Genomic DNA, 14263 nt, shown 5'->3' with positions numbered 1-14263 from the left:
GATGAGGCCTCACCAATGTTGAATAAAGGGGAACCATCACATTCCTCGATCTGTTGGCAATGCCCCTACTTATACAGCCCAAAATGCCGTTAGTCTTCTTGGCAACAAGAGCACACTGTTGACTCATATCCAGCTTCTCGTCCACTGTGACCCCTAGGTCGTTTTCTGCAGAACTGCTACCTAGCCATTCGGTCCCTAGTCTGTAGCAGTGCATGGGATTCTTCCGTTCTAAGTGCAGGACTCTGCACTTGTCCTTGTTGAACCTCATCAGGTTTCTTTTGGCCCAATCCTCTAATTTGTCTAGGTCCCTCTGTATCCGATCCCTACCCTCTAGTGTATCTACCAGATGAGTTCAAATCAGTCAGCACTAATTATCACTCTCATTCTCTATCTCAGAGAGATCAAGAACTGAATCAAAATGGAGGCAGAGCTGTGTTCAGTCCTGGAGGTGGTCCTGTCAGGTTGAGTTGAGCATATTGGCAGGGAAGGGTAGGATAGATTGCACTGCTTCTTCCTCTGTAATATCAGTAGCTAAACAGAATAATTCATTTTACAGGCCTGCCAGTTGACACGTTTCATGAGCAGAGAATTCACTTGCATGAGAGAGAAGACCTAGATTCATAGATTCTAGGACTGGAAGGGACCTCGAGAGGTCATCGAGTCCAGTCCCCTGCCCGCATGGCAGGACCAAATACTGTCTAGACCATCCCTGATAGACATTTATCTAGTCTACTCTTAAATATCTCCAGAGATGGAGATTCCACAACCTCCCTAGGCAATTTATTCCAGTGTTTAACCACCCTGACAGTTAGGAACTTTTTCCTAATGTCCAACCTAGACCTCCCTTGCTGCAGTTTAAACCCATTGCTTCTGGTTCTATCCTTAGAGGCTAAGGTGAACAAGTTTTCTCCCTCCTCCTTATGACACCCTTTTAGATACCTGAAAACTGCTATCATGTTCCCTCTCAGTCTTCTCTTTTCCAAACTAAACAAACCCAATTCCTTCAGCCTTCCTTCATAGGTCATGTTCTCAAGACCTTTAATCATTCTTGTTGCTCTTCTCTGGACCCTTTCCAATTTCTCCACATCTTTCTTGAAATGCGGTGCCCAGAACTGGACACAATACTCCAGCTGAGGCCTAACCAGAGCAGAGTAGAGCGGAAGAATGACTTCTCGTGTCTTGCTCACAACACACCTGTTAATATATCCCAGAATCATGTTTGCTTTTTTTCAACAGCATCACACTGTTGACTCCTATTTAGCTTGAGGTCCACTATAACCCCTAGATCCCTTTCTGCCGTACTCCTTCCTAGACAGTCTCTTCCCATTCTGTATGAGTGAAACTGATTTTTTCTTCCTAAGTGGAGCACTTTGCAATTGTCTTTGTTGAACTTCATCCTGTTTAACTCAGACCATTTCTCCAATTTGTCCAGATCATTTTGAATTATGACCCTGTCCTCCAAAGCACTTGCAATCCCTCCCAGTTTGGTATCATCCGCAAACTTAATAAGCGTACTTTCTATGCCAATATCTAAGTCGTTAATGAAGATATTGAACAGAGCCGGTCCCAAAACAGACCCCTGCGGTACCCCACTCGTTATGCCTTTGCAGCAGGATTGGGAACCATTAATAACAACTCTCTGAGTACGGTTATCCAGCCAGTTATGCACCCACCTTATAGTAGCCCCATCTAAATTGTATTTGCCTAGTTTATCGATAAGAATATCATGCGAGACCGTATCAAATGCCTTACTAAAGTCTAGGTATACCACATCCACAGCTTTTCCCTTATCCACAAGGCTCGTTATCCTATCGAAGAAAGCTATCAGATTGGTTTGACATGATTTGTTCTTTACAAATCCATGCTGGCTGTTCTCTATCACCTTACCACCTTCCAAGTGTTTGCAGATGATTTCCTTAATTACTTGCTCCATTATCTTCCCTGGCACAGAAGTTAAACTACCTGGTCTGTAGTTTCCTGGGTTGTTTTTATTTCCCTTTTTATAAATGGGCACTATATTTGCCCTTTTCCAGTCTTCTGGAATCTCACCCGTCTCCCATGATTTTCCAAAGATAATAGCTAGATGCTCAGATACCTCTTCTATTAGCTCCTTGAGTATTCTAGGATGCATTTCATCAGGCCCTGGTGATTTGCAGGCATCTAACTTTTCTAAGTGATTTTTAACTTGTTCTTTTTTTATTTTATCTGTTAAACCTACCCCCTTCCCATTAGCATTCACTATGTTAGGCATTCCTTCAGACTTCTCGGTGAAGACCGAAACAAAGAAGCCATTAAGCATCTCTGCCATTTCCAAGTTTCCTGTTACTGTTTCTCCCTCTTCACTAAGCAGTGGGCCTACCACGTTTTTGGTCTTCCTCTTGCTTCTAATGTATTGATAAAAAGTCTTCTTCTTTCCCTTTATTCCTGTAGCTAGTTTGAGCTCATTTTGTGCCTTTGCCTTTCTAATCTTGCCCCTGCATTCCTGTGTTGTTTGCCTATATTCATCCTTCGTAATCTGTCCTAGTTTCCATTTTTTATATGACTCCTTTTTATTTTTTAGATCATGCAAGATCTCGTGGTTAAGCCAAGGTGGTCTTTTGCCACATTTTCTATCTTTCCTAACCAGCGGAATAGCTTGCTTTTGGGCCCTTAATAGTGTCCCTTTGAAAAACTGCCAACTCTCCTCAGTTGTTTTTCCCCTCAGCCTTGATTCCCATGGGACCTTACCTATCAGTTCTCTGAGCTTACCAAAATCCGCCTTCCTGAAATCCATTGTTTCTATTTTGCTATTCTCCCTTCTACCCTTCCTTAGAATTTCAAACTCTGATTTCATGATCACTTTCACCCAGGCTGCCTTCTACTTTCAAATTCTCAACGAGTTCATTCCCAATTTGTTAAAATCAAGTCTAGAACAGCTTCCCCCCTAGTAGCTTTTTCAACCTTCTGAAATAAAAAGTTGTCTGCAATGCAGTCCAAGAATTTGTTGGATAGTCTGTGCCCCGCTGTGTTATTTTCCCAACATATATCCGGATAGTTGAAGTCCCCCATCACCACCAAATCTTGGGCTTTGAATGATTTTGTTTTAAAAAAACCTCATCCATCTGGTTAGGTGGCCTGTAGTAGACTCCTAGCATGACATCACCCTTGTTTTTTACACCTTTTAGCCTAACCCAGAGACTCTCAACACTTCCGTCTCCTATGTCCATCTCTACCTCAGTTCAAGTGTGTACATTATTAATAGATAAGGCAACACCTCCTCCCTTTTTCCCCTGTCTATCCTTCCTGAGCAAGCTGTACCCATCCATACCAACATTCCAATCATGTGTATTATCCCACCAAGTTTCAGTGATGCCAACAATGTCATAGTTGTATTTATTTATTAGCACTTCCAGTTCTTTCTGCTTATTACCCATACTTCTCGCATTTGTATATAGGCATCTAAGATACTGGTTTGATCTTTCCTCCCAGTTTTGTCCTGACCCTCCTTTCTCTCTGCCAATATAGCCCACACTCCCTCTCGTTTCCGACCCATCGCCCAGGTCTCCATGTGCCCCACTTACCTGTGGGCTTTGCTCACTTGTCCCCGTCGAACCTAGTTTAAAGCCCTCCTCACTAAGTTAGCCAGTCTGTGTCCAAATAGGGTCTTTCCCCTCCTCGAAAGGTGAACGCCATCTCTGCCTAGCAGTCCTTCCTCGAATAGCATCCCGTGGTCTAGGAAGCCAAAGCCCTCCTGGCGACACCATCTTCGCAGCCAGGCATTCACCTCCATGATGCATCTGTCTCTGCCCGGGCCCCTACCTTTTGACAGGAAGAATTAAAGAGAATACCACCTGCGCTCCAAACTCCTTCACCTGTACTCCAAGAGCCCTGTAGTCACTCTTGATCCACTCAGTGTCACACTGTGCAGTATCATTTGTGCCCACATGGATGAGTAGCATGGGGTAGTAGTCAGAGGGCTGGATAATCCTCGACAATGCCTCTGTAACATTTCGGATACGGGCTCCCGGCAGGCAGCATACCTCCCGAGATGAAATGTCAGGGCGACAGATGGGCACCTCCATCCCCCTCAGCAGAGAGTCTCTGACCACCACTACCCTACGTTTCCTATTCGCAGTGGTGGCAGCAGACCTCCCAGCCTTAGGGGTATGAGGCTTCTCCTCCTTTACTGTAAGGGGTGATTCCTTCTTTCCTGTATCAAGAAGAGCATAACGGTTACCTATTACCACGGCGGGAGGGTTCGGAGCAGGGGTGGAGCACTGCCTGCTGCCAGAAGTAACCAGCTGCCAGTGTCCACCCTGAGCCATCTCCTCCTCCACCAGTGGTGTATCAGCAGTCCTGTATACTGGGACAGCTACCTCAGCTGTCTCCACATGGACACTGTCCAGGAATTGCTTGTGGATTCGGATGCTCCTCAACCTAGCCACCTCCTCCTGTAGCTCTCCCACCTGCTGCCTGACAGATTCCTCCAGCAGGCACCTTTCACATTGGATGGTCCCCCCCGCCTGGATATCAGTAAGTGGAAATTGCAAGTTACAGTCTCTGCAAAACCACAGCAGGATCTGGGTAGAAGCATCCATGCTCAGGCGCTCTGTCTGGCTACAGGCACAGGTGGAGGAGACAGAAGCAGTGCTGGCACAGGTGTTGCGGGTCTTCCTAACCATCATAAGCCTCCCTCTGTCAAACTCCCGTCTGCAGCCCCCTGTCCGCTGAAAGGGTTGTTTAAGCAAGACGTTTAGGTTTTAAGGGGAATAAAGGGAAAACAGATAGAACCAGCGACATGGATTTAATGTCTTTCATTCCTACCCACATGTGGGTTTTGTCCTATTAACATTGTTTAGTTGAGATGGGTAAAGGAAGACATTTGATCCAAAGATTTTAGACTTGGGTGCCTAAGGTTAAGCCCATAAATCCTTATTTAGCCTCCGAAGGGAAAAATATCAAGACATCTTTATCTTAGTGATGCTGAGCACCCACAGATCCTTTTGATTTCAGTCAGACCTACAAGTGCAGATCTGAAAATCAGACCACTTTCCCTTAGGAGTTTTAAGTATGAATTTAGGTGTCTAACGTTAGGCACCCAATCCTTAAAAATACGGCATTGGGCTGTACAAACTGTTAACACGGATAAACTGGAAAATTTCTGATGGCTCATAATCAAATAGAGTGTCCCTTGTACTGCTGTTTAGGAAACCAGACGTACCCATTGTTAACAGTTCACTGTTCAGAACTGTTCACAAAAATTTTTTGTTAATGTTTTTTTCATGGAACGCTTTTGCTGAATAGTAGTTATGTTTTTAAAATGTCACGCTTCAGATATTTAGCAGAGGTTTCTGTTTTTAATTAAAAAGTGAAAATTTTTCACTATTTAAGGGTTAATTACATTGTCTGGGTTTGATGTCAGTAGAACTGTACTGTTCCCTAAAGTTGACCTTAAATACTGCTGAAGTGCTTAGTTTCCAGTAAAAGTCTGCAATTTATTTTTGTGACAGTTCTATCGAAACATTTTATTTTGTTACCTTAAACAATCTCCTGTATTCCTTCAGAGTCCTGTAATAGGTGTCGTGTCTGCTGTTCCTTATTTGCTTTGTTTTATATTTTATGATGTTCATTTATATGTTACTGGCATTTCATTTGCTAACTCTAAAGTCTACCTTTTGCAGAACAAAAGGTCAGTTGAAAAAGCAACCCATGTCGGGCTCCTCTGAATGTATCAAAGTGGAACTTAAAAAAAAAAAAAAAAAAAAAAAGGAATATATCAAAATCTCAAAGGGTAATTAAGAACTTTATTGTCAACAGTTACACTGTTTCAAGAAACAAGTCTATCTGGAAGCTAACGGAGACAGGGTGATAAATGGCTGACTACCATGAAAAACATGTTTTGATATGGTTCTTTCAGAAATGATTAAGGAAAACAGACTGAGCAATAAGATTCATGCCAATGAGATAATCATATTAAAAAAAAAAATGGGAATAAGGGCTTTCCTTGTGATGCTGCCAAGCTCTGAAGTCTGTAAAAAGGTAGTGTAAACAGATTGTCCCCTTGGGGAGCACACACGCTTTTCATATTTGGAGTCTAGGCCTGTGAAGCCATATGAGGAGTTTGGCCTTTGTCATTTCATCCTGATTATCAAATTTCTGAAATTTGCCAGTTTGGTTGAAGGGAATCTTAGTTATAATAGAGCAGTGAGAAAGCTTGAGCATTCAGTCTTGAATAAAGTTCTGTGTTTTAACAGCTTCATCAATAACTCGGCACAGGTTTTCAGGCATTTTCTTAACAGCATGATCTTGGTAGTGTGTGAAACAAAGCCCAGAGGCATGAAGTTCAGTGTTTTGGATCTGTGTGACCAGGCTTTATTCTTACCTGTCTTCGCTATGGCACAATCCATGCAATTGCAATAAAGTAATCCTAGCACATACAGAAATCTTTACCTCCTGAAATGTTTTGAATGAGCTTTCCCCTGTTCTGTTTGTCCTAGCGCAGCTTTATAAAATAGCAAGCCTTCCTGAAGGGAACTATTGGATACATAATTCTCATACCCTAGCCCAGGAGTCCCCAAGCGCCCGCCAGGGCATCTAAGTGCGCCAGCGTACTGGCTGGCGGACAAGTATCTGCCGAAATGCCGCTGAGAAGCAGCGTCATCCAGAGGCATCGCTGCCAAAATGCCGCCGAAAATCTGGATGACGCTGCTTGTCGGCGTCATTTCGGCAGCGACGCCTATTGATGCCGCTTGTCGGCGGCATTTCAGCAGATGCTCATCTGCAGCCACGGTCCTCCGTGGCTCATTGTTTGGTGCCCGCCAGACGAAAAAGGTTGGGGACCACTGCCCTAGACTCTGTTCTTCACCAATGATGGAGGTTGCTTCATCTCTTTGAATTGCTAAGGGAATTTTTAACATAAGTTTTGAAAGCAATTGTTCTTGAAACATCCTCAGTCATGACGCTACCATGTTGAGCAACTGTGTTGTTTGAAAAAGCTGCTGTATTCAGTTTGGTATCTATTGAGCCTCCTATAACTTTTGAAGCCATATCTGTTGCATGGGATGCATTTTTCTACAAGATTGTGGAATTTGCAGAGATGCCAGATGTCTGAAATCTATTCTTGTTGGAATCCCTAGTTTGACCCAAAACAGCAAAGGTTCAACTATTTTATTTCAAGTTTTGCTAAGAAAACAAGAACGGGGGTGAACTTCAAAGACTTCACTCTTTTTGTCAGCTAGCACTTCAGAAAACCTACTATAGTTTCTAAATAGTTGATGTAAAGTCATATATTTTACTTAATTGTGTTTCTGAATTTTTTTCTTTGAGTTGTCATTGGAACATCTTACCACTGTCCATCTGATCAAAACAATTAATCTTTCTGAAATTATTCCTCAGACAGGAATGAGGTCCAGCAGAGAATGAACAATGTATGCATGCAGTCATGTGAAGCTCAGCATTGCCCTTGAGCCTTAGCAATTTACAGCAGCTAACTTCCAGTGTTCATTTTAGGGACACTTTAGCAGGGTCTGTAGGTGCATAGCTTGTACTATTTTTGTGTAAGATAAATCTGGGTATACACTTGCACAGGGTTCATTGGTGTTTTATTGGTTAGAGACTTTAGCAGCCTATAGCTGGAGTTCACAAGTTATAATAAAATGACATTAAATTGACATTGATACCTTTACATGACTTGTGTATCTTTATCACTTCATATTTATGGAATTTCTTTGCAAACTATTTATAATTTTTTGCATGATTTTCTGTGCTGCTGGCATTCGTATGTTTGAAGGCCAGAAAGGACCATTGTGACCCTCTTGTCTGACCTCCTGTTGATACAGGCCATAGAACTTCCCCAAAATAATTCCTAGAGCATAGTTTTTAGAAGAATGCTAATGAATTGTATAGGTTTATGATGACATTTTGTTAATTAATTTTTAAATGCAGACGGTTGTTGACTTGTCAAAGTGATTACAATACACAAGGAGGTACAATAAATGAAAGTATTACCAGAAGACATGTAGATGTATTCATAGTATAATATGGTTTGAGAAGAACCTTTGCACTAGCAAACCCTTTTTTTCCCTTGTATCAGTTATTTTTATACTACTGTCAACTGTTTACACTGAATATAGCATGGACATGTCTACTAATTTAGTGCACGGCAAGCCGTGATGTGAACGTACAGCGCTGTAGTTTACTGTGCACTGAAGTGGTTGTGTTGCCTTGCTTCCATGTAATAAAAGTTCTATGTGCACATTATGGAACTTTTAGTATATGGTGGCAGGATCCGCATGGCCATTTAGTGCATGGCAAACTAGAACGCTGTAGATTCACACTTCAGTTTGCCGAGCACTAAGTCTCCATTCAGCCAGCCCCTTACTGCTTATGATGCCTTGTGTGACCAAAGACGTTGTCAGTTGAACATTGACAGCAAGTGAATACTTGGATACTGCACTTCACCATTTACTGTAATCTGCCATATTTGGTACAATTATCTGGGACTGCTGGAAATTTCTGTGAAAACAAACACTCCTGGTAATTTTTTTTATGTCCAAGTTGAGCTTACATGAGCAGATTTAAAAAAAAAACAACACTTCACTGTATGCACATAAATGTTTCCTTTTTATTGTTTGACAAATCTTCTGGATTAGTGGTAATTATAGGACAACATTGGTCTGCTGTCAGACAATCTGATACCAGTGATGGGTGAAGTGTAAGAACCTGAATAGAATAAAATAGAATCAGGGATACTGGCCTTCTCTTGCAAGTCAGGTGAGGGTTAAGGTATTTCATTCAAAATTTCATACCCTCTGCTTTTCATAACTAGCCTTTGCTAATAATGAACGTGCCTAATTTATACGCACAATTATTTAATCCTGGTTTTTGTTTTTAGGATATAGTATTGATGCAATAAAAGCGTAGTTTGTTAGTGTACGGCCTGAAACACAGATTGTTCTTTAGTATTTTAGTAATATTTTTAAAAAAATTCATAAATCAAGCTTTCTAAACATTTTACAAGTGTATCTAAATAAAGCTGTTATAAAAGTGACAGTGAAGGACAAAATAATATAGTTAATTATAAAACCTCATGAGGTTAACACAAAGTATTTTTACATACTTCGTTAGGTTTGTTTTCCAGGATATACATATTTTTATGAAAAAAGCAAATCAGGAATTATATTTACAGTAACATGTATTGGTTCAAATAACGAATCTGTGACATAACTGCAAAAATATTTTATCTAATTTTATCTAATTTGTGATGTTAGAAACTGAGTGAAAAGATGACTTGTGGCTTTTTTTTTTGGTATGTCATATGATTTGAAGAAGTAGTGGATTAGAATAGTACTGAAAATATAGAAAGCCAGTATAAAATATTGTGTCAAGAGGCTGACTGTGGTGTAAAGTCACTTTCAAATGTGTAGAAGTAAAAATCAATAACTTGAAAGTTGCGCTATTTTTCTGTGTGCTAATAACAGTATTCTCTCTTTCTAGCTTTCTATAATTATGATTCAAGGGGAGCAGATGAACTTTCCTTACAAATAGGTGACACCGTACATATATTAGAAACATATGAAGGTAAGTAAAACACATATTTGATTAAAAACCATTGTTCATACAGTCACACTGCTCTTGTGTGTGTGATTATAACATATCATTCTATTTTAGCAGATGGTGAACTACTATTTTTTTCATGACTAATAAAATGTTGTATTGGGGACAGAATTAACAAGTGCTACATGTAAATGAAGAGGCAGGTGATAAAATACCTAATGAATATCTTTTTCTGAATGCACAATTTCTTTTTCTATGCAAGATAAATGTTCTCTCACCCTTAATTTGTATGGATCAATGGTAACATCTGTTGAGTGGTTAGCGAAATGATAGATGTTCTCTAGATATCCTCAGATAATGCACAAGACCTGTCTGCTTCTTAATGGTGTTAATTTTAATTTGAAAGTTATTTACCCTCTAAATTATTCATATCTCTTTGTAAAATAGAAACATTTGCTACTATGCGACTTATTCAGTCAACATTTTAAATAAAATGTGGTATATTAATTTTGATGAGAACTAGTAGCAATATTGCATACAACATAAATTTCAGTTAGTACTTCTCCCTGATTCCCATAAAATAGTAATTTATCTTGAGAAATATTTAATTTGAGAATGAGGGAAAATTCTTAGTGTTGCTGCTGTTGAGTGATCAAATAGCAATGATTAAGTACAACCTTTTTTTTTGGGTCACATATCCTTGATTTCTCATTCATTCAGTCAGTTGTATGATGTGTCTTAGAAGAGAAGCAGTGATCTAGATGGCTTTTGTGTAAGAAAATTAGAAATCATCACAGTAATAGGATAACTTTCTGTATTTTGGATATGTGATTTGCCTTTGTACATGGGTTTAAAATTTCCGCTTGTCACTGCCAAAGAATCTGTTAGGGAAGAAAAATTAATACTGGCGGTAAGTTTGTTTTAGAAATTGGATTCATGGTGATTTTTATTATGTAGATCTAGTAAAATAGGAAAGTTGCTAATTGGATCAACTAACCTTAATTTGGTTAACTTATACAATGAATATACTAACTGTTCATCAGCTAGCAATTTGTTAATGAATTCAGTTTGCACTAGCAGTAAATGACCCCTGATACTGTCAAAGCTGTAGAGAGGGAATCTGTCCACTGAAAATTAATCTGCATACTCTGTACTTTAAATATTTGCAGTTTTATTATACATTTCTTTTAAATACACATGTAAACAGGAATATTTGAATGCTGTACAATTATACATAATTATAATACATAGAGCCCATCTTTAAAAAGGGAAATAAGGACAATGCGGGGAATTACAGACCAGTCAGCTTAACTTCTGTACCCGGAAAGATAATGGAGCAAATAATTAAGCAATCAATTTGCAAACACCTAGAAGATAATAAGGTGATAAGTAACAGTCAGCATGGATTTGTCAAGAACAAATCGTGTCAAACCAACCTTTCTTTGACAGGGTAACAAGCCTTGTGGATGGGGAGAAGCGGTAGATGTGGTATATCTTGACTTTAGTAAGGCTTTTGATACTGTCTCACATGACTTTCTCATAAACAAAATAGGGAAATACAACCTAGATGGAGCTACTATAAGGTGGGTTCATAACTAGTTGGAAAATCATTTCCAGAGAGTAGTTATCAATGGTTCACAAGCATGCTAGAAGGGCATAATGAGTGGGGTCCCACAGGGATCGGTTCTGGGTCCGGTTCTGTTCAATATCTTCATCAGTGAATTTAAATAATGCCATAGAGAGTACACTTATAAAGTTTGTGGATGATACCAAGCTGGGAGGAGTTGCAAGTGCTTTGGAGGATAGAATTAAAATTCAAAATGATCTGGACAAACTGGAGAAATGGTCTGAAGTAAATAGGATTAAATTCAATAAGGACAAATGCAAAATACTCCACTTAGGAAGGAACAATCAGTTGCACACAGACAAAATGGGAAATGACTGCCTAGGAAGGAGTACTGCGGAAAGGGATCTGGGGGGTCATAGTGGATCACAAGCCAAATATGAGTCAACAGTATAACGCTGTTGCAAAAAAAGCAAACACCATTCTAGGATGTATTAGCAGCAGTATTGTAAGCAAGACACAAGAAGTAATTCTTCCGCTATACTCCGTGCTAATTAGGCCTCAACTGGAGTATTGTGTCCAGTTGTAGGCGCCACATTTCAGGAAAGATGTGGACAAATTGGAGAGAGTCCAGAGAAGAGGAACAAAAATGATTAAAGGTCTAGAAAACATGACCTATGAGGGAAGATTGAAAAATTGGTTTGTTTAGTCTGGAGAAGAGAAAACTGAGAGGGGACATGATAACAGTTTTCAAGTACATAAAAGGTTGTTACAAGGAGGAGGGAGAAAAATTGTTCTTAACCTCTGAGGATAGGACGAGAAGCAATGGGCTTAAATTGTAGCAAGGGCGGTTTAGGTTGAACATTAGGAAAAACTTCGTAATTGTCAGAGTGGTTAAGCACTGTAGTAAATTGCCTAGGGAGGTGGTGGAATCTCCATCATTGGGGATATTTAAGAGCAGATTGGACAAACACCTGTCAGGGATGGTCTAGATAATACTTAGTCATGCCTTGAGTGCAGGGGACTGGACTAGATGATCTCTCGAGGTCCCCTCCAGTTCTTTGATTTTATGATTTCTATGATAATGGATACATTTTCCTAATATGTGAATAACACTGATGCTTGGACAGCATGTTTAAAGCTTGCCTGTGACACAGGTAGCATCTGTCTATCATAGATGTGTAAAATTTTATACTTTTTGAACCCCCTGCATGCTTCAGATGAAATGGGACAAGTGAGATGACTCACTTTTCCCTAGACTGGATAATAGAATGACCTTCACACACACATCGAATGGTTATTAGGCCTCAACAGTGCTGGCTGGGTTTATTTAAAAAGAAGTTCAAATAAAATAATGTTCCTCCGAAGGCTGATCTGCTTCCTACCATGCTTGATCATTACTCATCCTCTGTATTGGGAAATAGGAGGCTATAATCCTTAGTTCTGTCATTCAAAGGAGCAGCCACTTCCAAGCAGTTTTTCCACCTGTTTGATCTGCTGGTCACTCCTTTAAAACAATATTCAGACTGTATCCTTCTAGACTTTCTCAGCATTTGCACTAAACTTGTTTCCCAGATACCCTAAACAGAAACTTGTTAAATCACCGGCATCCTATAATTAACCTGTCTCCTGTCAGTTTCCTGGCAGTTGTGATGCAGTAAAATGGGACTTGTGATGCTGATAATAGGAAAGTGTGTCAGAAAAATTCTTTGACCTTCCGGGTGCATGTTTTGCCTAAGAGTTGAGGTTTTGCTTCCCAGCTTTTTGCACAAATTTCTTAACTAAATGAATTAGTGATTTTGACTTAAGCTGCTGCCTAATCTCAAACTTAATTGTTGCTTTATTATGACAGTAGAAATAAAAACCTCTACATTAATGTGTTTTATTGCTGTCAGGAACAGAGAGAAACAATGCAAAAGTTTTGGTTTCCTGATTTTTGTCCAAGAGTTATTTTTACTGTCACTACCAAGCATAAACTTTTAAAAGGAAAAAAAAAAAAAAAAAGACATTGATGTCAGTTGCACAAGAGTAATGGTATCCCGTTGAAGTGTTCTACAAATGCCCTTATATAATAGTCCTTTTAGAATTCTGTGCTGATCTGCATGGGTCAGCTTTTTTTTTTTTTTTTTAAATCTCTGCACTAGGTACTCCTAAACTCTCTTAATAAATAGCACACATAAAGGTAGTTTGCTGGTGGTTTGCTATCTCTGTTGGCCTCTCCGTGGATCACCACCTTGTAGTGGTGTAGAGGCTTACGTGTCTCAATGACCCAAAGAGTGATGCTGCCTGGAGTACATGGCAGAACGGTTAAGGGCGAGGTTCCAGACAAAGTGTGATCCAAGAAGTCCCTAACAGCAGAGCAGACGGAGGATAACTGCACAGTGGAGGTGAAACTGTTGTGTAATGTTACAACGGCAGTGAAGGTGGATGAAGGCTGCAGCAAATAGGGGATTTCCAATCGTCACGGTGTCCATGCCATTGGTTTCAAGTCCTCTATCTGTCAAGGGTAGTGTGGTGACTGTTGTGCACTAGTCTCCCCACTTTAAAAGAAGTCCCGCACAGGCATCTTCCAGTTTTTAGGAAAATAACATTTGCACAAGTCAAAAGTCCGGTGGCGATCGGTGAGTGGCGACGGGAAAGAAGGAGCTGGCAAAAGTAATTCAAATGGAATTCTGCTCCTGACCAAGTGTGCTGAACATGAACTTATTATTACAAACGCCCTTTTCTGACTGAAGGAAAAGTTCAAAACATCTTGGAAACACCCACTGTCAAAGCACTGGCATCTCCTCGACTACGTCATAGTTCATACCCGAGATCATAGTGACATACTTCTCACAAGAGCAATGACAAGTGCTGATGACTGTTGGACTGATCATCGCCTTATTTGATCCACAATGAAAATTAAGGTCGCTCCCAAATGGAAGCTGCAAAAGAAGCAGGTCAGATACAAACTGAAGGTTCAAGACTTGAAGGACCTCTTAAGCATAACCACTTCCAAGCAGTCTTAGAAGAAAAGCTCAGAGTTTCCAGAAGAAATTGAGGAACATTGGAGCCAGTTGAAAGCAGTAATCATCAATGCCTGTGAGGAAACCATAGGCTACCACACCAGAAAACATCAGGACTGGTTTGACGAGAATGATGCTGAAATTGAGAAACTCATCAATG

The 14263-nt window shown here is 40.1% G+C and overlaps 1 protein-coding gene across 2 annotated transcripts in view; it reads left to right on the top strand.

The window, feature by feature from the left end:
* DOCK1 (dedicator of cytokinesis 1) overlaps window positions 1–14263 on the top strand; it is a 538770-nt gene that overhangs the window by 47169 nt on the left and 477338 nt on the right. For both annotated transcript variants that reach the window (XM_034776839.1, XM_034776840.1), the window contains exon 2: window positions 9475–9558. In XM_034776839.1, the coding sequence (XP_034632730.1) occupies window positions 9475–9558 (84 nt within the window). The remainder of the gene's footprint in view (window positions 1–9474; window positions 9559–14263) is intronic.

This window comes from Trachemys scripta, chromosome 7 (assembly GCF_013100865.1).
Source record: "Trachemys scripta elegans isolate TJP31775 chromosome 7, CAS_Tse_1.0, whole genome shotgun sequence".
In the NCBI taxonomy this organism is placed as follows: domain Eukaryota; kingdom Metazoa; phylum Chordata; order Testudines; family Emydidae; genus Trachemys; species Trachemys scripta.
This window is presented reverse-complemented; position numbering and strand designations above follow the sequence as displayed.